The sequence below is a fragment of the Grampus griseus genome, assembly GCF_964374135.1.
Source record: "Grampus griseus genome assembly, chromosome: 2".
Lineage (NCBI taxonomy): Eukaryota > Metazoa > Chordata > Mammalia > Artiodactyla > Delphinidae > Grampus > Grampus griseus.
This window is the reverse complement of record NC_139018.1, coordinates 170,662,078-170,687,618: the sequence shown is the minus strand read 5'-3', so window position 1 is coordinate 170,687,618 and position 25,541 is coordinate 170,662,078. Positions and strand designations below refer to the sequence as shown.

Below are 25,541 nucleotides of genomic sequence, written 5' to 3'. Positions count from 1 at the left end.
GTTTGCTTTAGGTATGAAGCGTTAATTTCCACTTTAGGTTTATGTGTGCATTGGATTTATTATAGGAAATATTTTGTTTTAAGATGACACTGGGGATATTTTAACAAATTCTGCTTAATATTCTGTTCATGAAATTTTCTAATAGATGAAATTTACTCATTTCGACTTAGAAATAAGTATACCCTTATTTGTAAATGCTTTCCTGCTTGGGTGAAAAAAGATTTTTATTTATTTTTCTCTGAGAATACCCTCCCTCTCAAGCTCTTTATAGCTATTTGTAGTAAAATTAATAACACAGTGATCGATTGTTAACTCACTCTAAAACATAAGTCCTTTTCTTGAGATCTTTCTGCCTCAGAGGTTAAAATTCATGTATCTTCCATCAAACACAAATTTTACAATTACATCTGTATTTTTTAAGGCGATTATAAATATTAAGTAAAGTGTTAGTCTAAGTATCATTTTTTTTCATCCATTTAAATGTGATGTCTTGGATAAAGTTGTTAAGTTTACATGCACATGTAGAACAATAGATACGATTGCGGTGATACAGCAAGTGACGCATTTAGCAAGGTGGTTGTTCAGCAAAGTACATAAAATGAGAACTATAAGGTTTCTCTCTAACTTGGTTTTCTAAACAATATAATTTAATGTAAAAAGTCATTATTTTATGCCTTACCTTAGGAATCATTTGTTTTGAATATTAGTGTATTCATATTTTAATTACTTTTTAATTTTTATTAATAGCCAAAGTTTAATTAACCTCCTTCTAACGGGACACGCAGTTTCTAACGTATGGGACGGTGATAGAGAATGCTCAGGAATGAGTAAGTATGTTCTTCATTGTGTTTATCTCGTTTATGATTAATATTTCACTAGAATACAGTTGATGGTTAATTAATCTGTTTAGTGGCTCTGCATTACTTAGAGGTTAAGATAAATGCTTTGTTATAGGAGAATCCCTTACAGTTTTCAAGGTGCTGTAACGTGAAGAGCATAGACTTTGGAGGCAGACAAACTTGGGTTCAAATCCCAAGTGTATGACCTGAGTCAAGTTACTTCTCAAGCCTTTAGTTTTCTCTAGTATAAAACTAGGATTGTAGGACTTCTTTAGAAAAAGTAATAAATAGTCCTCTTAGTATACGTAGAGTTAGTACATATTTATCCAGTGGTATCTGTGAGTCTGGAACACTATTGCATTTTGCTTGAAATTGAGAATTACAAGTATTGTGATTTGAAATATTTGCTTTAAGAGACTAGTGGGTTTTTTCCAGTATTACTTTTAATGTTCGTAATTTCCTTTAAAATGTGGGGCACACTTAAGGTTATCCGAGCATTTTAAACCACCATCGCCTCCATTTCTGGCCTTCATCATTTCTTGCCTGTAGCTTCATGTTGTTGCCAGGGATGTTGGCATGAAACCCCTTTGGCCAGGCCGTCCAGTAGGCAGGGCTGACACACAGCCCCGAAGAGATTCCCTTTGGTTTGTTCTTACTCAGTCAGCCTGCTTTCATTTCTACTGAATAACTGCCGTGTGCCTCCTCTTGAAGTATGTGGTACAGAACAGAAAGCATCATGGCTCCTGTGGTTCACAGGGAAATTTATTTTTTCTTCTATAGTTAGATAAAACTGTCACCAAATGACAGAAGCAAAGATTATGATTGAGAAAATAATAGTTACTGCTTTTTGCTCCCATTTAAATGAGTGAATCTTGATCTTAAATTTGAAGTGCTCTCAAATTTTAGAAAGACACATAGTTAACAGAAACATGAAAGAATACAATATTAAGGGAAAAAAATCAGTAAAAATTAATGAATTTCAAAATTAAAAAGCACCATAACACAATCCAGCCCTTCATTTTACTGTTTAAGAAATTTAAGAGCTACCCTTCTTTCCTACGTTAGATAATATATGCAAAATTATCTGAGTGATGAGGTTAGAATTAGAACCTAATTTAGGTGATTTCTGGTAAAATTCACTGACAGAAAAAGTAGCCAGGTTATCTTGCTCTATTTTTTTTTTTTTTTTTTTTTTTTTTTTTGGTAATTGAGCCCATCGCCCATCCTATTCTTGAGCCCTCATTCTGATTGATAGCTGAAAGTATTTAATCCTGCTGGTTAAAGGCTATTCTTCATGCTGTGTACTTCCTTTACAGGATATTGGTCAATTATTCCAGTTTAGGTTCTTGATGTGTACTAATTCATCCTTTTCTGTTTCTTGAAATATTAGCTTTCAGAGCTGTTGTCTTGCTGTGGATTTTTTTAAAAGTATAGTTTAAATATCAAAACTAAGCAATAACTTTGAAATAATTATCTTGGAAAAGAAAATAGGCAGGGTATATTTCTTGCATTTTCCCTTAATCGTTAGGAATGTTGACTTAAGGTTGAATCTGATTTCAGTCACCAAACTTAAAATAAAAATCCATACATTCATTCAGCATTTATTAGATACTTTTCTGTCTGACAACATGGGAGGAGGTTGTGATATATGTAATATACAAAGAAAAATTATAATTAAAGAGTTACTAGTTTTATAAATCTTTAGGCGAGCTGCTTTACTTCTCTTGGCTAATAGGGAGGTATATCTTCCTCAAAGGGTTGTTAGATTGTAAAGACTAAGATTAAATTTCTAAAATGCCTCAGCTGGCCCATGGGAAGAACTTGGCTTTCCCTCAAAAGAGGAAAACAGGAACATGCACACAAATAACTATAATGCGAGGTAAAACAATTCAGGGGAAGGAGAAAACCTTTGGGATAGGTGGAGAGCCATAAAGTAAGAGTTACCCTTTTAATGGGGCCACGTGGAATGAGAGAGAGGGAAAAATATAGGTTGTGTCTCTAGGAACAGGGAGACAGATGAGTCTGATTAGAGCAGTGTATCTTAATCCCGACCCTGTGTTATCACTTAGGGTGCCTAAGAGTAAGTCAGTGCTCAGGCCCCAGCTGAGAATAAATAAACAAATTAGAATTTCTAGGTAGTGGGGTCTGGACATGGATCATTTTAAAATTACCCCTAGATGAGTTTAATGTGCAGCCAGGTTTGAGGAGACAAGAGAATTGGCTTCTGTGAAGGAGACAGTGGGAGGGAAGATCGGAAACGTAGGGCTGGGTAAGAACCCAGAGGATCTTGATTTGAAGAAGTTTAAACATTAGCTGGCAGACGTTACGAAGAGAGTCATTGAAGATATTTAAACAGAGCAATAACGTAAGACACAAGATAAGAACACTAATCTGTCAGCTTGTAGAATGCATTGGAATGGGATGGGATGACAAGTCGAAAGCTATAGCACATAGTCAAGGCAGCTGGGAGGTAACGAGATGAAATAGGCATGGCAGAGGAAGAGAAACAGAGCCACTAGGATTTAGGTACTTTGTGCTAAGCAGTATGTTTTGAATATGTATCTTCTCAACCTCAATATATACAGGTAAGAAAACTGAGGCTCAGATAATTTAGTAATCCGCCCAGTGTCCAACAGCAGGCATACACAGCTTTTGACCATAGCCAAGGCCTGCACTCAGTCCCCCGTAGTACATTCTCCTCCTGGACCACTCTTCCTCTGTGAAAGAGCCTACAGGAAAGTAGAATTTGTAGAATTCAGCTATGAATTAGACAGATGAGGGTAAGGTACAAATAACCAGTAGGTTTTCAAATAAAGTTTATGAATAAATGAACACGAGAAAGAAACATCATGGGAAGTCAGCTTTAAGTCACTGTGTATGTGTTGGTGACAGAAAACAATCCTTTTCCTCAAGTATTTCATTTTCTTTAAAGAGTAGTTACAACTGTTGACGATTGTTAAGAACGCCCATTATGCAGCAGTGACACATATTATCTTAACAATGCCAAGCTCTGTTCTTAGTATTTAATGACTGTCTCTTTTTTTTCCATTTTCTCACTTCGTTCTTATAACTACTCTTTGAAGGTCATAGAATAAAGGAAAGTAAGGCACCGAATTAAGTATCTTGCTTCATCCATACAGTTTAGTAAACAGCAGACAACCACAGTAGTCTGGTTCCCTGCAACCAGCATACTTAATCATCATGATATACAGCCTCTTAAACTATAGTTAACAGAGTCTTCAGTGTGAAAATAAATATGTAGGATGATGTGGAAGAAGTTTATTTTATTAAGTTTCACAGTAGCCCTGAGAGGTAGTTATTTGCCTCATTTATGGGGGGAAGCTGAGATTGAAAATTTAATCCAAAGATTTTTGTCCATGACACAGAGTTAGTGAATGAGCTGTGCTGTATCCCTCAATCAAGGCGAATGAGGGCTAGGGGGAAGCTATGAATTTAGCAATTAAAAGAGCAATTGAGATAGAAGCCATATCATAGGGAGTAAATATTTTAGCAGTGTAAGCAAGGAAATTTTGCTGGTGAAAGGATGGAAACAGGAGTTCACTGCCTGGTCAAAATAAGGCCAAGAGATGGTATACACAGGTATAGTTTTAAGGGATAGAAGTCACCTAAATTGTTTGTTAGAAAGGGAACTGCTTTTAATAGGAGAGATAGTAAATGGAGTCAAGAGTAACAGTGACCTTGGAAAGATGCACAGTTCTTCTAAAACAGGAAGAAAGAATGTGTTGAGAAAAGAAAAAGGCATTTTGAAATATGCAAGATTTGAATTGGGAGAACTCTTGAGAGTTCGAAGTTGCTGAGAATGAGTGGACAGAAAGTTAGAGGCATATAGAGGAGAGAAAGAGTTTGAATCAACTGCTGTAAGAAGGAATATAAAGATGGATTATGAAAGAAGTTTTTAAATGTGCAATCAGAATTAAGAGCTGACATGAGGTTACATAGAATTATTTAGAGTGAATCTAACCAGTAAAGCTTATAATTAGGCTTTTTCCTAGCAATAATCATCAATCTGGCAGTGGGAAAGAAAATGGACATTACGTGTTTGTCCAGGAAAGGCCAAGAAGTTTCAATGAAAGATAAATGGACAGTTTTCTCACATTTATTTATACAGGATATCAATGCTTGATCTGTCATATATGTAGTAAACATTTTTTCCCCAGTTTGTCTTTTGCCCCTAGTTTATTTTTTATGAACGTTTAGATGGTACTACCATTTTTGGCTGTTACAAACAATTCTGCAGTGAACGTTTTTGTATATATCTCTCTGTTCAAATTCAAGTATTCCTGTAGGATAGATTCCTAAAAGCAGAACGTATGTTAACAAAATTTAGGCTTCTGGGTTTTTTTTTTTTTTTTTTTAACTAAGTGGATTTATTGAGATGTAATTCACATACCTTACACATCTCCCATTTAAAATGTACAAGTCACTGGTTTTAGTTATGTTCTTAAGAGTTGTGCAGCCATCACCACGTCAATTTTAGAATGTTTGTATCACCTCCGCAATACCCCTTGAACCCATTAGCAGTCACTTCCCCAAAACCCTTAGCAGCCATTAATCTGCTTCCTGTCTCTGTAGGTTTGCCTGTTCTGGACATTTCTGGTAACAGAATCATGTCTTTAATATCTGGTCTTCCGTACCAGCTTATTTCACTTAGCATAATGTTTTCAAGGTTCATCCATGTTTTAGCATGTACCAGCACTTCACTCCATTTTATTGAACAATATTTCATTGTATGCTTTATACCACGTTTTCTTTTTTCGTTCATCAGTTGATGGACATTTGGCTTGTTTCCACTTGGTTGTGATGAGTAATGTGGTTAGGAACATTTATGTACAAATGTTTGTGAGAATATGTTTTTATTTTTCTTTAGCATATTCCCAGGAGTGAAAATCCTGGGTCATATGATAATTCTGTGTTTATTTAACCTTTTAAGGAACACCTGTTAAACTTTGATAGATAATGCCAAATTACCTTCTAAAATTTGCTTTACCAACTAGAGAAGTATAAACTTATGCTTCCAGCATGTAGGAGAGTTCCTGTTTTTCTGCATACTGGCCAACACTCAGAGCTCTCCATCTTTAATATTTTGTCCATCAGTTTATTGACACCTGGTAGCTTGTTTTGATTCATGTTTCTCTGATTCCTAGTGAGGCTGCAGTTGACCATCTTTTCATAATGTTTCTCAACTTTTAGTGTTTCTTCTGGGAATTGTCTCTTTCTATTTTTTGGCATTTTTGGGGGAGAGGTTATTTATTTTCTTTTATTTACAATTTCTAGGGATGCTTTATAAATGCTTCGTTCTTTGTGTGTTAAATCTGTGTTGCAAATATTTTCTCTCAGCCTTTTCTGTCTCCTTTAACTTTGCCACTGGTATCTTTTATATACCAAAGCTTTTCATTTTTATGAGATTAAATCATTTGATCTCTTCTGTTATGGCGTTTGTTTTTAAATTTTTTCCTTGTATCTGTTTTATGTTTCTCCTACCCAAGATTAAAACTAATACTCTCTAGTATTTTCTTCAAATGCTTTTGTAGATGTTATTTTTCTTTTAATGTTCAGCTCGTTAATCCATCTGGTTATTTATTTATGAGTGGTATGAAGTAGGGATCTACCTTTTTACTTTTTCCCAAAGAATTTCCTAATTCCAGTCAGTTCTCCACAGATATGAAACACCTGCTTTATCAAATAACAGATTTTCCCATAGGTATGAGTCATTTTTTGGAGTCTTCTATTCCACTAATCTATTTGTGAGTTCTTATGCCAAAACTACACTGTTACATAGTTATATAATACACTTTGGTATTTATTAGCACGTTCCCTAATATTTTACTTTTTCAAATTTATCATGGTCTTTTCCATACTATCTATTCCAATTAAATGCTTTTCCAGCTTTTTAATTTCTAGTTTTAAGAAACCTCTAAACATTTTGCTTGAGCTTACAGTAAATTTGTGTATTATTTTAGAGAAGTGACATCTTTACAATATTAGGTCTTCCCATCTAGATAGTTTTTTATATCTTTAAATGAAAGTATATATTTTTGATCATATAGTTCTTGAATTCATGTACGTTATTCTACCTCAGTTATTAAAACTGGCTTTTGCTTCTGCCATAGAGTACAAATAAAACTGCAATAGAACTAATCACTGAATTCCTTCTTGCCCACGCCTCAGTCCTTCGCAGTAACTAGCCTGGTATTTTAAACAGTAAATCAGATCATGATATTCTCTCACTTAAAACCATTCAATAGCTGGCTTCCCCATGCACTTAAAATAAAATCCAAACTTCTTAGCAGGGTCTTAAAATCCTTTTGTGGTCTGGCCCCTATTAACCTGCCAGATATCTTCATTTTTACTGTTGCCTGTATTTTGAGCTGAGGTTTTCTTTGATTTTATTTTCCCATAGATCAGTCTTCCCATGGCCTCCTTTCTTTCATAAACGAATCCCATAGCGTTTGCGTACCCTCTCTTTTTGTATGTATTGTACATTTATTGCTTTCGTATGTTTATTTGATGATTATTTTTATTTTAATGTTTTCTTCATTTTATGGGATAGAAATAGAGTCAGGTCTTATAAATCAGAAACCCACATTCTTCGTTTCTTTTTTCTTTTGATATAAATCACTATGGCAGTCCTTCCAGGCATAGTTAATTGAAAGCTGATAGACTCAAGATACATAGACAGTACGAGAATCTAAACTCTGAAGATTAAGATCATTTTGAAATTTTCATATTTTTAAGTAGTTAATGTGAATTGCAGTTAGTGGCCAGGTGCTATACAAATTTGAAATGTATTTGGTTTATCAGAATTTATGTGAGGAAAGGTCAGAAGTGCTCCTTTTCTCCAAATTCTGTTAGTTGTAAAAATATATTAAGTTAGCTGGAACTAAGTTGCCAGACAAAATGCAGGACTCCCATTTAAATTTGAATTTCAAATAAACAATCATTTTTAGTGTAAGTATGTCCCGTTCAGTATTTGGAATATACTTATACTGAAAAATTATATTTTGTATCTGAAATTTATATTTAACTGGGCATCTTTGTTTTTATTTGCTAGATCTGGCAACCCTGGCTAGACACCAATTCTCTAGCAACCTGACTTCTCAGCAATTCGACAGACAGCTAATAAGGGGGTTTTAAAAAGCTCCTCACTTCAAAAATAGATTTCACAAAGTTTATGGCTCAGATGGCATGTACCTTTACCTATAAGTGAGACAACCAAGCCTTTTTCTGTATTGTATTGCTTTTTGCTTTAGGTATTCTAACATCCTTCAAGTCCTTTTTTTCTTTTTTCCTCCATATTTTTAACTATAGATTCTTTACCTTACTTACCCAAGGACCCTACATAATCTCACCCCAGCTTAAGTTTTCAGCCATCATGAACCTGTGCTTGAACAGAATCATGCTACTTGCTTTCATTTCTTTGTTCATGCCGCTCCCTGTGCCTGAAGACCTGTATCCCTCGCGTCTGTGCCTGTCCAGTCCTTCAGCTCGCACTCCGTGTGCCTTCCCTTCCCCGGGGCACTCCCTGACTCCCACAGCTGCAGGTCATCCATCCTGCCTCTGAGCACTTTGCCCTCATGGCACTTACCACATTCTACTTTGGTTTTTTTGGAGGGGGCGGAGGGGTTGAATTTTTTTAACTGTAGTAAGAACATTTAACGTGAGATCTATCCTGTAACGAATTTTTAAGTTTGGTATTAACTGTAGGTACAAGATTGTGTAGCAGATCTTTACGACTTATTCGTCTTACATCACGGAAAGTCTCTGTCTGTGGAACAGCAGTTCCCCACCCCATCTCCTCCTCCCAGCTCCTGGCAAAACCACCCTTGTACTCTCGGCTTCTAGGAGTTTGACTATTTTAGAAACCTTGTTTAAGTGGAATCATGCAGTATTTCTCCTTCTGTGACTGGCATATGTCGCTTAGCATAAGGTCCTCGAGGTTCATACATGTGCACATATAATAAGATTCCCTTCTTTTGTAAGCCTGAGTAATATTCCATTGTATGGATATTGCACAGTTTCTGTATCCATTCATTTGTTGCTAGACACTTAGGTTGTTTCAGTTTCTCAGCTATTGTGAACAGCGCTGCAGTGAGCATGGGAATGCAGATATCTCTTTGAGATCCTGATTTCATTCTTTTGGACTAAATACACCGAAGTGGAACTGTTGGATCATGTGGTGGTTCTATTTTTAATTTTTTTGAGGAACCTCCGTCCTGTTTTCCATTTTAGATCCCCACCAACAGTGTACAAGGATTCAGGTGCTACACACCCTCCCCGGCATTTATCTTTTGTGTTCTTGAGAATGGTTAGCCTAACATTGAGGTTTCAGTTTGCACCTCTCTGATGATCAGTGATGTTCAGCATCTTTCCATATACCGTTGGCCATTTTATGTATTCTTTAGAGAAATGTCTAAGTCCTTTGCCCAGATTTTTTTGTTTTGGCGTCTTGTTTTGCTTTCTGGGTTATTTGGTCTTTTGCAGCTGAGTTGTAGGAGTTCCTTATATATTGTGGATATTAACCCCTCATGAGATACATGGTTTGCAGAGAGGCTCTTTGCTTCTTCATCTTCATATTCCCAGTGGTACCTTTGTATTCCTGCACTGTGCTTAGCATTGTTCTTTTTCATACTCGGCACCCAGAGCATGTTTGTTAAATAAATGTAGTGCAGTTATCTGCTTTCCAAGTCAGCGTCAAGTTTGAAAGGCCCAAGAAGGACTTCTGTAGACACCCTGACAGTAGTGAGAAGTGATAGTTGGGAGTGGAGGAGAAGGCTATAGAAAAGCAAACTCAGGAATACAAAACTCTGCATTTAGGTACAGTGCCACTGACTGAATGGAAAGGTTGGTAGACAATCACCATGATTAGTCTTAAATGCTAGGCTAAGAAAACGAAGTTAGACAGAAAATTCTGAAATGTAATGACTTAATTATTAGAATTTTCTGCAAATGTAAGCAGACTTCTTTGAGACTTACGAAGTCTCTTATAACTAAATTCTTTAAGTTTTAATATGAGGGTAGTGTATCCTCACTATAATTACAACTTTGTACAATAAATATTCTTAATGATGCACTTCAGCTATCAAAAGAAGATAAAAATTATAAGTACATGTCCTGTTTAAGGAAATAGGAGTTAACACATTTTTAAAAAGCTAGCATTCAAACAACATACCTAAACATGTGATTACTGACCTAATCTGAACAATTCATTATTCAAGAATTATGAACAGCTAATTTGCTATATTTAGTAGCATGATATTATAAATATACTATTCTAGACATTTGTTTACAATTCTAAGGAAATAGATGATGTAGTATCAAGTTGTAACACTAGGTGGTGATAACTGATTTTAGAAATTGAAGTGTGAAAATGTTTCTTAACATGTATTCTTTGAACTTGAAAACATTTAGTGCTGCTTACATTTTGGAAGGAAGAGGAGGAAAAAATTCGAAAGGCTGTGGAGGACCATCGCTGCCTGTTCGGGCTGCTGTTTTTCCTTTGAAGGCTGTAATTCAACAATTCTCAGAATTTTTGGTCTCATGACCTTTACACTAATAAATATAGTGAGGATCCCAAAAAGCTCTCGCTTATTTGGTTTATAGGAAAATAATAATCACTGGGTTTTTTGTTAAAAATTAAGACTGAGAAATTTTAAGAGATGTATTCATTTTAAAATTACTTTAAATATAAATATTTTTAATTAAACTATCTTCCCAAATAAGAAAAAAATTTCGTAAGAAGAGTGACATTGCTTTAAAATTTTGCAAGTCTCTTTAATGTCTAGTTTATTAGCAGACAGCTGGATTCTCATATCTGTTTATAGATTCAATCTGTTGGGAAATAACGTATCAGTTAGCCTCTGGAAAACCCCACTATACACTCATGAGAGAGTAAGAGTGAAAAAGACAATTAACGTCTTTTCATGTAAATCATTTCGGTTTCATGTAGTCTCTAAAAGGGACTTAGGCATCCCTAAGGATCATAACCAAAATTTGGGAACTATCACTATGTCTTCTCTGCCTGTAAGAAGTTTGTGAAAAAATACAAACTCTATGTATACGTGCCTTCTATTAATTTTGAATTTACAAAGCGTAAAGCTTAAGCAACAAGTTCCTGGTTTATACCATCTGGATGTTGTACTTCAGGACACACAGTAAACTATTTACAACAAAAGCAAATACGTTGATATTATTACATTAATTGATAAGAAAAACATAATATCCCAATAGGAAAATGGATGATATATAACCAGATGGTAAAAAGGATGTAGAGTTATATATACATTGTGTTTACAGTGGACATAATTTTTAACCAGAAAAAAACATGCTTTTTAGAAATATGTGTGGACCCAAATTACTATTACAGTGGTACCTGATGTACTTCAGCTGAACGCTGTAGTCTGAAAAGACTTTATTACCATCACAGTTACATCTCTGATGTGGAATAATCTGTCTTTTCATTTTCTGTGCTTTTTCTATTCTTTCTTACCCATTTCCATGATGTCAACTCTCATCTCTATGCAGGTGATTCCCCAGACTTTACATCCAACCCTAATTTCTCTTCCGTGTTCCTGAGCCTTACTTCTAGTTTTGTATCCATCTCTAGCTAGAAGTCCTAATGGCGCCTCAATCCCAGCTTGTCTAAAACCAAACTCATATTCTCTCTTCACGCCCCTTTAGAACCTACTTCTTCTTAATTCTTTCCCTTAGTTAATCACCATTTATCAAGTTCCCCAGTCTAGAAACCTTTAAGGAAGCTTTGACAAATTCTTCACCCCTTAGATACATTGATTTATCATAGTTCTTTACCATTTCCTCTGCTTTGAATTTTCTTCTTATCCTCTTCTTGGCCTGGAAAATTCCTGCATATGCTACAAGATTCAATTCAGATGTTACCACTTGTGTACGCCTTCCCTAACACAGTAAGCAGATGCTTTAATACAACTATAAGATGTGTGTGTTCATATAAACAGAGAGCACAAGTTTTTCATCTGCCTCCTTTGATAAGCTCTTAGCCTTTGTAAAGCAGTTACTGTGTTCTATTCATCCTTATTTCCCCAGTCTTAAGCATGCTGCTTGTGTTTGTTTATGGGAGAGAGGAATGGTATCAAATGTCCATCAAAAGTTAACATTGAATATAAAGTTTTATAAATACATTTAATGTACATCTGAAGGATCACATTACCCACTACCTAATTTAATGGTATTTTATAATGAGTAGTAGTGTCATGATGACTTGATGTGCACTCCTAACAATAAATATATGCTGAGCTTTAAAGTATAGTTTTGGGTAAAAGTAAAAGTTCTGGTGTAGAGTATATATATGTATGTTTACATATATATTTACATTGAAGTGCTTTTCAGATTTATATGCTAATGCAGTGCTAACTTTTTTGTTGCAGAACTTCTTGGTATACATGAACAAGCAGCTGTAGGATTCTTAACACTGATGGAAGCATTAAGATACTGTAAGGTAAGTTGATTTTTAAGATACTTTGAATGGTTTTTATTCACATGTCCACTGTTGCAGAGAGCATTTTTCTCGTGGGACAACATATTTTAGCTTACTACAGACAGTGTGTACTCTCAGTTCTTTTCTGGCCACCCTTCCTGAACTGACAGGCTTATCGAGGATGGAGTTAAGCTGGCTGATCATGCTGAGTCTCCTTATTTTTTGAGGCTTGTTCCTTTTTGAGGGTCGGGGGCAGAACCCAGCATGAAATAATTTATAAAAACAGATATCCGTTATCGAATATAAATACAGTTTTGGGGAAACTGAGGGGACAGAATGCCTGTTTGTGCCTCACTAACAGTATGCTTTGCTGAAAAAATTGATAATACTTTATCAGGCAAAGAAAAAGAATCTGCTAAATGCCTGAGATTCTAACTTGTCTTTTTCATCTGAAAACTGATTTCACACTAAAAAGCAAAATCCAAGCACTTCACAGCATTAAACTCTTTAACACATGTGCTGGAATTAGGAACTGCCATGAAACTCTCATTTTTTGATATATATTTCATAGCTTTCCTGCACATTCTGAAATAACTATTGGATATTCCAAATAGTTTTAAATGGAGTTTAAATCGTTAATGATTTGCGCTTAATAAGATGTTCTGATTTGGGGGAAAGAAGGAAGTAGCTCTCATATTCTTTTCCATTTTAGAATGGTGGTTCCATAGCAGTGGTTGATTATTTTTAGTAACAATAACAGTGCCTTTCTTTCTTTTTTCCTTTCTTCCTTCCTTCCCTTCCTCCCCTCCCTTTCTTTTTTACCAGACAGCATTCCTCTTTCATGACAACACTTGGACAGGGGTGACAAGGATATGATAATCAAATAGGTGTCATCCTGCCCTTATTCATTAGTAGTAATTGTACTGTCAAACAGTAGCAACTCTTATATTTTCAGTGACTTTAATTACACAAGGTAAAGCTATTCTGAGGCAGCCTAGCGACTGGAGAATCAAACTGCGTCTCCTCCCCAGCACACCCGCAGACGCTCATATTCCTAAAAGTGTGTGTGCACGTAAAAAATGGTGACCACACAGAAGCGGTGGATATGTTACTTAGCTTGATTGTGGTGATCTTTTTACGGTGTGTACATATATCCAGGTATCAAGTTGTACACCTTAAATACATACAATTTTTGTATGTCAAAGATACGTCAGTGAAGCTGTTTTCTAAAAACTGTGGTGTGTGTTTTGCAGACAGATAGGGTGTGAAGATGATATATTTTGAAATCTTCACCCTGTGGCCTTAAGGCCCTGATGGTCTGGATTCTGTCTGTCCTTCCAGAGTTGCGTTGCACTCTCTCCATTGCTGTGCTCCAGCCACGCTGGTCTCCTGTCAGTTTTTCATACACGCCAGGCCCTTTCCTACCTGGTGAGCCTTCGTACTTCCTTCATTTCTGCGTGGAATACTCCAGCTCTTAAATGGATGGCTCACTCTCTCCTTCAGACTCTACTTCACACTGTGCCTCAGAGACCCTTTCCTGGACCATTCCCTCAGTGACTCTTTCACATTATTTCATAGGAATAATCACTTTGCAGTGATCTTTTTTATTGATTTAGTTATCTTTTTTTTAATCTTGAATTTGTTTTTCTGTTGTCCCTAATGGAATATGAACTCTTTGAAGGCAGGCACATTGTCTTTCTGGGTACATATTAGATGCTCAGTCAATATTTATTGAATGAATGAGCAGACAATTTCACCAGAATTGTAATTTTCTAAATATGTGCATTTGCTTTTCTTTAACTGTTAGATAGAACAGAGGAATGTCTGTTTTATCCCCAAGATCTTAGTGGGAAGTCATTAGCTGCTGTATATTCTCCTGTTACTCCAGTATTATTGCTCTAGTGCCAACCTAGTGTTACTGCTCTAGTGTTCTAGCGGTAACTATGGTGTTTTCTAGGTTTAAAGATATTTTTAATGGTGGGATACAGCACACTGATACTCAGATAGATGAAAGGCAGAACTCTGTGACCTACAGCTCCAAACAAGAGAATGCTACCAGGCAGGGCCAAGAAGAGAATTATACCTGGGGACAAGGCAACAGCAGGCTGCAGCCCTAGGGAGCAGCTTACGTGTGGAAATTGGGATGGAGTTAGCTGGGTTGCCTGGTCTCCCTGTGACCTGGCTGGTTTGAATAGTTTGGGTGAGCTCTGGGCTTGGGAGTTGTCCCTTGTTGTCTGGGGCCTGACTCCAGAGCGATTAGGGCCATGCAGAGTGGCCTGGGGTGAGGAGACATGTCAGGTGTCTGGGGTTTGGACTTAATGAGCTGTCTTTTTTAAGGGAATTGACCAGCCCCCAGTCAGGGCCTCAAAGCTGAGTTAAGACAGCATTAAAGAAACAAAACAAAAACCAAAAAACACTCTCTCTTACACTCTGGTGCTCATCTGTATATAACTGTAGATATCCTTCTGAAAATATATATACATTCACTTATCATCAAACATTTAGAGAAATGGCGTTAAGGGAATAATTGTGTTTGTATTAGTTTTGTGAATCTGAACATCTCCCTGTTCTTTGATAGTGCAGCAAATTGCCCTTTAGAATTGAAATTAACATTTTCATATAATTTTGCTCATATGTGTTCATTAAGACAAATGAAACAGTCTCTCTCACGGGCTCTCTAGGTGTCTCTCTCTCTCTTTCCCTCTCCTGCCCCTGTATGCGTGCGTGCGCATACTCGCACGTGAGATAAAAGGTGACTCAGTGCTTTTGGCTGTGCACCTTTTAAAAAACTCATACATAACTCATGCATAAAATTCACCATTTTAAAGTGTGCTATTGAGTGGTTTTTCGTATATTCATAGGGCTGTGCCATTATGACCACTATCTAATACCAATATGTTTTCCTCGCTCCAAAAAGATCCTCTAAACCAGGGGTCCCCAAACCCCAGGCCTCACAGCAGGAAGTAAGCGGCGGGCGAGTGAGCAAGCGGGCGAAGCTTCATCTGCCACTCCCCACTGCTCCCCGTTGCTCGCATTACCGCCCGAGCCATCCGCCCCCGCCCCCATTCCCCCCACTCCCCTGCAACCCCGGTCCATGGAAAAATTGTCTTCCACGTAACCGGCCAAAAAGGTTGGGGACTCCTGCTCTAAACCCTTTAGCTGTCACCTCCTCGTTCCTCCCCAGCCCCTGGCAACTTTCTGTCTCTGCAGTTTTGCCTGTTTTGGACATTTCATTTAAATGGAGTCCTACAGTATGTGGCCTTTAGTGTCTGGCTTCTTTCACTTAGCATAATGTTCTCAGTCTGCATTCATGTTTTAACATGTATTAGTACTTCATTCCTTTGTATGACCAAATAATATTCTATTGTGTGATATATCCGTTTATATCAGTTTCATTTTTCTGTTTATCAGTGGATGGACATTTGGCTTGTTTCTGATTTTTGACTATTACGCATAATACTGCTATGAACATTAATATATAAGTCTTTAGTGAGCATGTTTTTATTTGTCTTGAGTGTATACCCACGAGTGAAATTACTTGGTCATATGGTAGTTATATACGTAGCTTTTGGAGGAACTGTCAAACTGTTTTCCAAAGTGGTTGCTCCATTTATGCCTTCTTTTATTTATTTTTCTTATTACAAACACTTCGTGAGCTCAGCACTCATTTACCCTTTGATCCCACTGTTTGTAATTTTATCCTCATGTTTTACTTCTACCTTAAACGCACACACATATATATACACACACACTTTTTCTAAAGGAGAAGTTAAACAGCACCTGAACTTTTCACTGCAAGAGGCAGCGTGATGTAATAGAAAGCTGCCACATGAGGAATTATAAAACCTGAGCTTTGACCCCAGCTCTGTACTAGTTAGCTGTCTGAATTCCGGCGAAGCACGGGTCCTGTGGAGTTCGCAGCTTCCTTATGTAAAGTGGAAGGCCTTGCACTGAACACCTCTAAAATCCCTTCACTCTGAACTGTGACCAGAGCTTTTCCTGTTTCTTTGTCCTTGTGCTGTTAACACTTTTCTCTTGTCCTCAAACCATCCTTCCTCCTCTGCTGGTTCACCACTGCTGTTAGCACATCCGCTCATCCCTCCCTGTCCTCCTAGGTCAAAGATACTAGCTTTACGATCCCCGAATACAAAAGAGTACGCGCCTCTTTCCCATTTCCCTCCTAATGATAGCAGTCAGTTCCAAAGGGTGGTTGAAAGCCGGGCACCAGAGCAGGGCTTTTGGCTGCTTAGGGGCGAATGGTTGGCCCTGACTGCTGCGAGCAGCCACCTGGAATTTTCCAGTTCTAGGGAGTCTGTGTGAGAAAAGAAAATTCAGCACATGTGATTGGTAAGGCTAGTTGTCAGAGTCTTTGTCCATCTAAGAGTGTGGGTGATTCATGTGAACGTGATCCGAGTTCACAAGTCTGTTGAATTTTAAGCTTTTTTTTCTCGGTCACGCACAAAAAAATGATACTCTCAAATTTGGGGTACTGTCATTTTTATATTAAATATATAACCTCGAAGGCAGGCTATAAAGTATAACTTCTTACATATTTTAAAGAGACTTAATACTGTAAAACTTTGAATTTACTTCCTACCATGAAGAATCAAATGACAGGATTCTTTTATATTCTTAAATGTTTGGGAGTGTGTGTTTTGCTTTAGAGAGATTACTGTGTTGCCCCAGGTTCTTTGAAGACAGAATATTCTTAAGGTTTTTCCCCTTATTTATTCATATATCTACTCACTTGTTAATTTATAATTATTTTCCTGATAATTGTTGTCAAGGTTATAGTTTTAGGGTTTGAGGTACCAAGCTGAATTTCTAGAAGTGGTCATTTTATCTAGGATCTTTAGTGAAACCTGAGAATGATTCTTAGAGCTAAACTAATTCTTTTTAGCTGTGTTAAATCTGTATTATTCTTCTAGTGAAAAGGTGTAGTAAAAACTTAGCCCTGACAGTCTTTATAACATTCCTTTTTTACACTTAGCATTTGACCATTATGGGTAAGGCATTCTGGCACAATCCATTATTCCCTTTCAATATGAATTAGACACTTCAGTTATGCTTCAAATGTTCGTTGGCAGATATTTAACAGGCAGGATAAAATTTTCATTTGTTTATTTATTTTGCTACATTTGTTCTAGGTTGGTTCTTACTTGAAATCTCCAAAATTCCCTATTTGGATTGTTGGCAGTGAAACTCACCTCACCGTATTTTTTGCCAAGGTATGCTTATTGCAGGATTTTTTTTGTTTTTTGTGAGTATGACGTCAGGCAAACAAGTAATGTAAGTCCACGTTTAGTTTGGATCTTTGTACAGACTTCAGTGTATTCCCACTGTGAAGTGGGTTGTTTCAAAATCTAAAAAGTTAATACTAAAGGGCGTACTGCTGTACTGCTTTGGTTTTGGAATCATTTCAGTAAAATCAGTCATGATTTACTTATAATTTCTTTATCTTTTCCAACTTTAGAACTTTGGCTCTTGATTTTTTTCAGAAATCACTTGTGTTATGGTGAAAATAATTGAAATTAAATGTTTTGGTTTACTCTTTTGCAGAGAGGATAAGAATCTAACTTACGTGATATAAAATAGTTTTATTTATAACATCTAGGAAAAAGCATTTTAAAATCTATTAATAGTTCAGTGGTATACAAGTCAGTTGCTCTTTCAGGATGGAATATTTCCTACAGTTTTAGTAGATACAATATTACAATATTGAACTAGATTAAATACATTTGAATATGTTTGTTATAAAGTTCTTGCAACAAAACTGTTGCTAAATCCCAGCCTTTATAATATTTCTTTCTCCACAATTGAGTGGTTAAGAGCCTTGAAGTCAGACAGCCTTCGTTAGAATCCCAACCATGCCGCTTCCTAACATGGCTCAGCCTCTTCTCCCATGTCTTTAAAATAGGGTTTAATAATAGTGCCTTGCTCTTAGGATTGTTGTCAGGCTTAAATATTAAACAATTAGCAGTACCTAGTACAAGTTAAATGCCCAGTATATCTTAGCTGTTGTCATCATCATCATTGCCGTTTTCATTATTCTACATTTATTAAACATTTCTGGTATGCCTACATAGAGTTGCTAGATGTTGGACTAAAGGAAGAAAATATATAATTATATTTTTGATGTTTCTTAATTCTGTTGCACTTTCCTGATTACTCAACGTGCTTTTTCAGCTTGTACTTGTTAAAGTACTTTATTTGTTTCTGTAAGAAGTATGAATTGTATAAATTGTACCAAAGACTGAACTGACAGTGCTAAGTTTTGTGGATCTATTTCATTATTTATTACTGTGTTCACTTTTATTGTGCTGGCAAACATCCAGCTAGTGGATTTAGTGAAAGAAACATACTTATCTTTCCTTAAACAGGGAAAGCTATAAAATACAACCGTAAGAGTACAGACCATACTGATTTGTTACATTTCGTCTGACGGCTTTTGCTATATATTTTCCTCCTGAAGTAGAGAGGAAGAAGTTAAAAGCGAATGTAAACTACAGAACCTAAACAACTAATTCCTGCCTGTGAGGATTTCTTCATTTGACTCATTTTAGTGTCAAGTGTTATAAATTTCCAGAAAAGGAAATCAATTCCAATTCACATACAGAAATGTATTTTCAAGCCAATTATTATTTTTATCACCAACCCTATTCTTTAACATTAGGAAAACTAATAAATTCTATCAAACTATATGTGTCAAATATAAAAGATACTAAGATAAAAATACTTTAAACCTTAAATTTTATGATTGATATTTAAGAAATGATTTTGTTGTCAAAACAGCAGAAGAGGTTTCACGGGAGGTTAATAGAAGGAACAGTGTCACTTGCGCTATGTAAATATGCAGACATTTTGTTTTCAAACATCGAAATGTTAGGTATGTTGAGAGAGTCATGGGAGTGAATGATACCCACCTTTCTATGGAGTAGACACTCCTTACCTACCTGTTCTGGTATTCTTTGTTGTTCCCATAGCAGTGGGTCCATTGTGCTGTTGCATTTATCACATGATGCACCGTTGCTACTACCCGCGCCTTTCTTTGCATGGCCCGTGGTCAGCAGTGGGGCACGGACTCTCTCATTCATCTTCTTATCCGTAGGCCCCAGCCACTGCATTGAAAAGTGGAATTGAGCCATGAAGTACATAGGAAAACTTTAAAAACCCTGCCACACCAGTTGTGGACCTGACAAAACACACTCAGCGTACACCGTGGATGTCAGTCAGGGTTTTTAAATCTGTCTTCATGTATTTGCATCCTTGAAGCTGCTAATAATCCTGATAGGAAAGTGCACACACACATAAAGTAATTATAGAAAAGCTTACGTTACGATTTCAGGTTCTTCTACTGTTATAAATCATAAAGACCAGGTATTCCAAATACCTTATCTCTCTTTTAGAACTCTTAAATTTTGTACTGATTGTTTTGATACTTACCTTTGTGTTTTCCCCATCTGGTATATAGACTGGCACATACTGTAGAGAAATTCATTAGTTTAATGAATAAAGCCTTTGCACGAATTTCCTACAGTTGGGTTCCAGTGACGTTTATATCTTCTAAAAATATGTCCTCATGACTCACTCTGAAGCTTCTTAAAAGCACGGGTACTTCCTTTTCCGTGAATTTTAGCACAATTGAATTTGGATTGCTTGAACATGTTATCTTTATAGAGTTACAGGTAAAAAAATTTTCCCTTTGAAATAAAGTATTCTAAAGCTGGAAGAACATGTAAATGGTAAATAACATTGATGATACTTGGTAGCATTTACTAGGTCCAATTTTAAGTTTTTTTAAATGAAGCAGTATTTATATAGTCTTTATCATATAGAAAATACTGTCAATTTTGCTTTTCTTTATGTTACAACAAGATCCATTATTTGGTCATTCTTTCTTGGATATTTATGTATTTGCACAAGTAATTTTAGCTATGGCTTTGTTTTTGTTATTCTGTTTGATTTTTGGTTTCTTTGTTTCTGGTAGGTAGGTTCACTTTATGTTCTTGGCCTGAAATGAACAACAGAGTTTTGTTCCCGGCCCCCCACCTGCCCCAGACCTTAATGTGAATGTTTATATCTTTTTCTGTAAAACTGGTGTGTGTGTTTGTCTGGAAATGTATTTTGTGTGCTGATTTCTTTGTCCTGATTACGATGAAGTAAAAAAGCATGTTTTAAGGTCACAGTTTTCAAGGCAGTCTGTAATTTGGCATTGTAAAATGCCTTTGAAAAGCAGTCACCTTCTTCATGTGACTTACACACTGGAGGTGGTAATAGTTGCAGTTCTCTGCCTTCACGTATATACCCATTTGTCAGATATTTACAGGGCGTATAATATGTGCCTGATATTATGCAGGGTGCTGTGAATACATGGTAAGGGAAAGGATTAGGCACCTGTTTTTATGGAAGTGTGCATTTTAATGGGGGAGGCATTAATCAAAGAGTCACACTTATAAAATTACATCTGTGATGGATGCTAACAAAACACAGGTCTGTAAAGCTTTAAGGAAGGTTAGGAACCTCTCCTTGAGGAATTGATGTTGAAACTGAGCCCTGAGGCATCAGTAAGATGAAACTACAGGGAGAGGGAAAAAAGAGCATTCCCTACTTAAAGAAACAGTTGGAGCAAGCAAACAGCCATAGAAGAAAGGACTGTGATGTGAACAACGGAGAGGAGAGCAGGAGCGCTGAGAACTGGGGGCGGGGCCGGGGGCAGGAGGAGGCTGCAAAGGTAGGCAGCCCATGCGACTCTCTTCTAAGAGTAAGGACCGCCACTAGACTTTAAAAATCGGTGGGAGTAGTTTGGGGGGGAGATATGGAGGAAGGGAACAGGACTAAAAATGCACTTTGTAAAGATCACTCTGGCCAATTGTGGAAGACAGACACTGAAGGATATCCTAGGAGTAGGTGAACAAGACTCCCGTAGTCTTCCTGGTGAGCAAAGTGTAGTTTGGTCCAGGGGAATGATGATAGAGATGGATAGAAGTACAGCTTGAACAACACCAGGTTTGAACTGAGCGGGTCCACTTACACATGGATTATTTTTCCATAGTAAATCCTACACACTTCCCCGTTGGTTGGATCCCCAGGTGGTTGAATCCGTGGATGCGGAACCACGGATACAGAGGAACCATGGATACATAGGACCGATTATAAGTTAAATGTGAGTTTTCGGTGGTGCTGAGTGAGGGTCAGCACCCCAACCCCTGCATTGTTCAAGGATCAACTGTATATAAATTTGAGAGATGTATACCTGAGTTAAGCTGACAGGACTTGGTGATAGAGTGGCTCGGATAGACGAGGGGTGAGAAGCCTCATGAGATGTGTGTTTTTAATGATTAGATCTCAGCAGCTTTTCACTTGTTGAATGTACCCACTCGTGATTAAAGCAATTTATTTTTCTTTGGCCAAATTGACCAGGTCAAGATACTGCAATGAAACGGCCCAACCAAATAATCTCACAGTGAGGTTTCCAAGTCCTGCCCACACAGACAGTGCTTTTTAGTTTTTCCACGTATTAGCAGACCACCAAGGATCATCAGATATTTGAGGAATGCTAACGTGAAAAACAGAAATCAAGGACTTCCCTGGCATTCCAGTGGTTAGAACTCCACGCTCTCACTGCAGGGGGCACGGGTTCAGTCCCTGATTGGGGAACTAAGATACTGCAAGCCAAGTGGCTTGGCCAAAAAAAAAGAAAAAGAAAAACAGAAATAAGAGCAAATAAGGAAAAAGGAACCGAAAAGATTAGAGACAGTGAAGGCATCAAAGAAAAACTTCAAAAAACCAAAAACCATAAGAGAAGTTATTATATCCATGAAACTATGGAGGCGATAAGGACAGAATATTTGAAGGACGAAAGAGAAACTGAAAACTTACTGAAAGAATTGAAAGACAAATTGGAGAATTCTCTTTACTCCATCATTGCTCTAGCTTCCTAACTGATGACTAGACCATGCTGTTGCCCTTCATGGGTCTGTAGTAGCTTCTCAATTCAGGACTAAAAGGAGCCCATTAACATGTAAGTCACTTCACGTCCCTTTTCACTAAGAGTAAAAGCCAAAGTCCTTAGAATGACCCCCTAGGCCCTTCCTTTGCTAATCAGATTCCCTGTTGCTCTCTAATCTCATTTCCTACTACTCTCCCCTCCTGTCTTGCTTGGCCACGGTGGCCTTCCCTCTGCCTCAGAAGTGAGGCAAGCCCTCTGCCCCTGCTCTTCCCTTTAGGATCTTGCATCAGATGTCTGTATAAAGGATTCCTTCCTACCTTCAGGTCAGCATTCAAGTGTCACCTCCTTAGTGAGGCCTTCTCTAGCCACCTTTTCTAAAAGCTCAACCCCATCCTTTCCCCCTTTTCATTAAGATTCTCTCTCCCGCTCATTCTCGAGAATAGATTTATTTTTGGCAGGGGGCCGTGCCGCACCACGCAGCTTGCGGGATTTTGGTTCCCTGTCCAGGGATTGAGCCCACACCATTGGCAGTGAAAGTGAGGAGTCCCGACCACTGTACCACCAGGGAATTCCCTCAAAAATAGATTTTTTTAAAAAATATTATTTATTTATTTTGGCCACACTGGGTGTTGTTGCAGCCTGCGGGCTCTTAGTTGCAGCATTTAGACTTCTTACTTGCAGCATGTGGACTCTTAGTTGCAGCTAAGTGGTCTTTGTGGTTTGATTTACATTTTCCTCATGACTGATGATGTTGATCATCTTTTTATGTGCTTTTTGGCCATTTGTATATCTTCTTTGGAGAATTGTCTATTCAGGTCCCTTGTCTATTTTTGAATTAGGTTGTTTGTCTTTTTATTGAAATGTAAGGTTTTAATAAATCCTGGTTACTAGGCACATGCTATATATCTTACTTATTTGTTTTATGTATTACCTGCCTCACTAGTAAGCTTTATGACAGCAGGATTTTGGTCTGTTTTGTTTCTGTTTCCTAACACCAAGAACAGTGTCAGGCACAGTGTTCATGCTCTATAGATTGCTGTTAAAGAAATAAATTAGCAGAAAACACCAAAGATTTATTTCACATTGTGATATAAGCATGTTAGTACTTCATAAAGGGGGAAAAGGGGACGTAAGTGTACCAAGTTGTCTTTGATTACAAGAATTCAGTAGATCCCGGTGGTCTGACACGGGCCCTACCCTAGAAGCTGCTGTGGGAGGATGGTCCCCCCCCTGGCGCCTGGGTGCCCCTGAAGGCCCCTGCAGTCCGTGGAGCTGATCCCTGCCATGTGACTGACAGGCTCTTCATGCTCCGGCCGGGTGTCAGGCCTGTGGCTCTGAGGTGGGAGAGCCGAGTTCAGGACATTGGTCCATCAGTGACCTCCCAGCTCCATGTAATATCAAACGGCAAAAGCTCTCCCAGAGATCTCCATCTCAACACTAAGACTCAGCTCCATTCAACGACCAGCAAGCTATAGTGCTGGGCACCCTATGCCAAACAACTGAAAGACAGGAACACAACCCCACCCATTAGCAGAGAGGCTGCCTAAAATCATAATAAGGACATAGACACCTCAAAACACACCACTGGATGCAGTCCTGCCCACCAGAAAGACAAGATCCATCCTCATCTACCAGAACACGGGCACCAGTCCCCTCCACCAGGAAGCCTACACAACCCATTGAACCAACCTTACCCACTGGGGGCAGACACCAAAAACAATGGGAACTACGAACCTGCAAAAAGGAGACCCTAAACACAGTAAGTTAAGCAAAATGAGAAGGCAGAGAAACACACAGCAGATGAAGGAACAAGGTAAAAACCCACCAGACCAAACAAATGAAGAGGGAATAGGCAGTCTACCTGAAAAAGAATTCAGAGTAGTGATAGTAAAGATGATCCAAAATCTTGGAAATAGAATGGAGAAAATATGAGAAATGTTTAACAAGGACCTAGAAGACCTAAAGAGCAAACAAACAATGATGAACAACATAATAAATGAAATTAAGAATTCTCTAGAAGAAATCAATAGCAGAATAACTGAGGCAGAAGAACAGATAAGTGACCTGGAAGATAAAATAGTGGAAATAATACCACAGAGAAGAATAGAGAAAAAAGAATGAAAAGAATCGAGGACAGTCTGAGAGACCTCTGGGAAAACATTAAATGCACCAACGTTCAAATTATAGGGATCCCAGAAAAAGAAGAGAAAAATAAAGGGACTGAGAAAATATTTGAAGAGATTATTGAAAACTTCCCTAATATGGGAAAGGAAATAGTCAATCAAGGGTAGGAAGCGCAGAGAGTCCCACACAGGATAAATCCAAGGAGAAATACGCCAAGACACATATTAATCACAAAAATTAAATACAAAGAAAAAATATTAAAAGCAGCAAGGGAAAAACAACAAATAACATACAGGGGAATCCATATAAGGTTAACAGCTAATCTTTCAGCAGAAACTCTGCAAGCCAGAAGGGAGTGGCAGGACATATTTAAAGTGATGAAAGGGAAAAACCTACAACCAAGATTACTGTACGTAGCAAGGATCTCATTCAGATTCGAAGGAGAAATTAAAACCTTTACAGCGAAGCAAAAGCTAAGAGAATTCAGCACCACCAAACCAGCTTTACAAAACATGCTAAAGGAACTTCTTTAGGCAGGAAACCACAAGAGAAGGAAAAGACCTGCAATAACAAACCCAGAACAATTAAGAAAATGGTAATAGGAACATATATATCAATAACTACCTTAAATGTAAGTGGATTAAATGCTCCAACCAAAAGACATAGACTGGCTGAATGGATACAAAAATAAGACCCATATATCTGCTGTCTACAAGAGACCCACTTCAGACCTAGGGACACATACAGACTGAAAGTGAGGGGATGGAAAAAGATATTCCATGCAAATGGAAATCAAAAGAAAGCTGGAGTAGCAATTCTCCTATCAGACAAAATAGACTTTAAAATAAAGACTATTAGAAGAGACAAAGAAGGACACTACATAATGATCAAGGGATCGATCCAAGAAGAAGATATAACAATTGTAAATATTTATGCACCCAACATAGGAGCACCTCAATACATAAGGCAAATGCTAACAGCCATAAAAGGGGAAATCGACAGTAACACAGTCATAGTAGGGGACTTTAACACTGCACTTTCACCAATGGACAGATCATCCAAAATGAAAATAAGGAAACACAAGCTTTTAATGATACATTAAACAAGATGGACTTAATTGATATTTGTAGGACATTCCATCCAAAAACAACAGAAGACA

General features: G+C 37.5%; 1 protein-coding gene across 1 annotated transcript in view; it reads left to right on the top strand.

Moving 5' to 3' along the window:
- The window catches only part of MINDY3 (MINDY lysine 48 deubiquitinase 3), a 93,268-nt gene that overhangs the window by 24,577 nt on the left and 43,150 nt on the right, over nt 1-25,541 (top strand). The window contains exons 8-10 of the mRNA XM_082682058.1: nt 748-827; nt 12,260-12,330; nt 17,457-17,537. Of these exons, the coding sequence (XP_082538184.1) occupies nt 748-827; nt 12,260-12,330; nt 17,457-17,537 (232 nt within the window). The remainder of the gene's footprint in view (nt 1-747; nt 828-12,259; nt 12,331-17,456; nt 17,538-25,541) is intronic.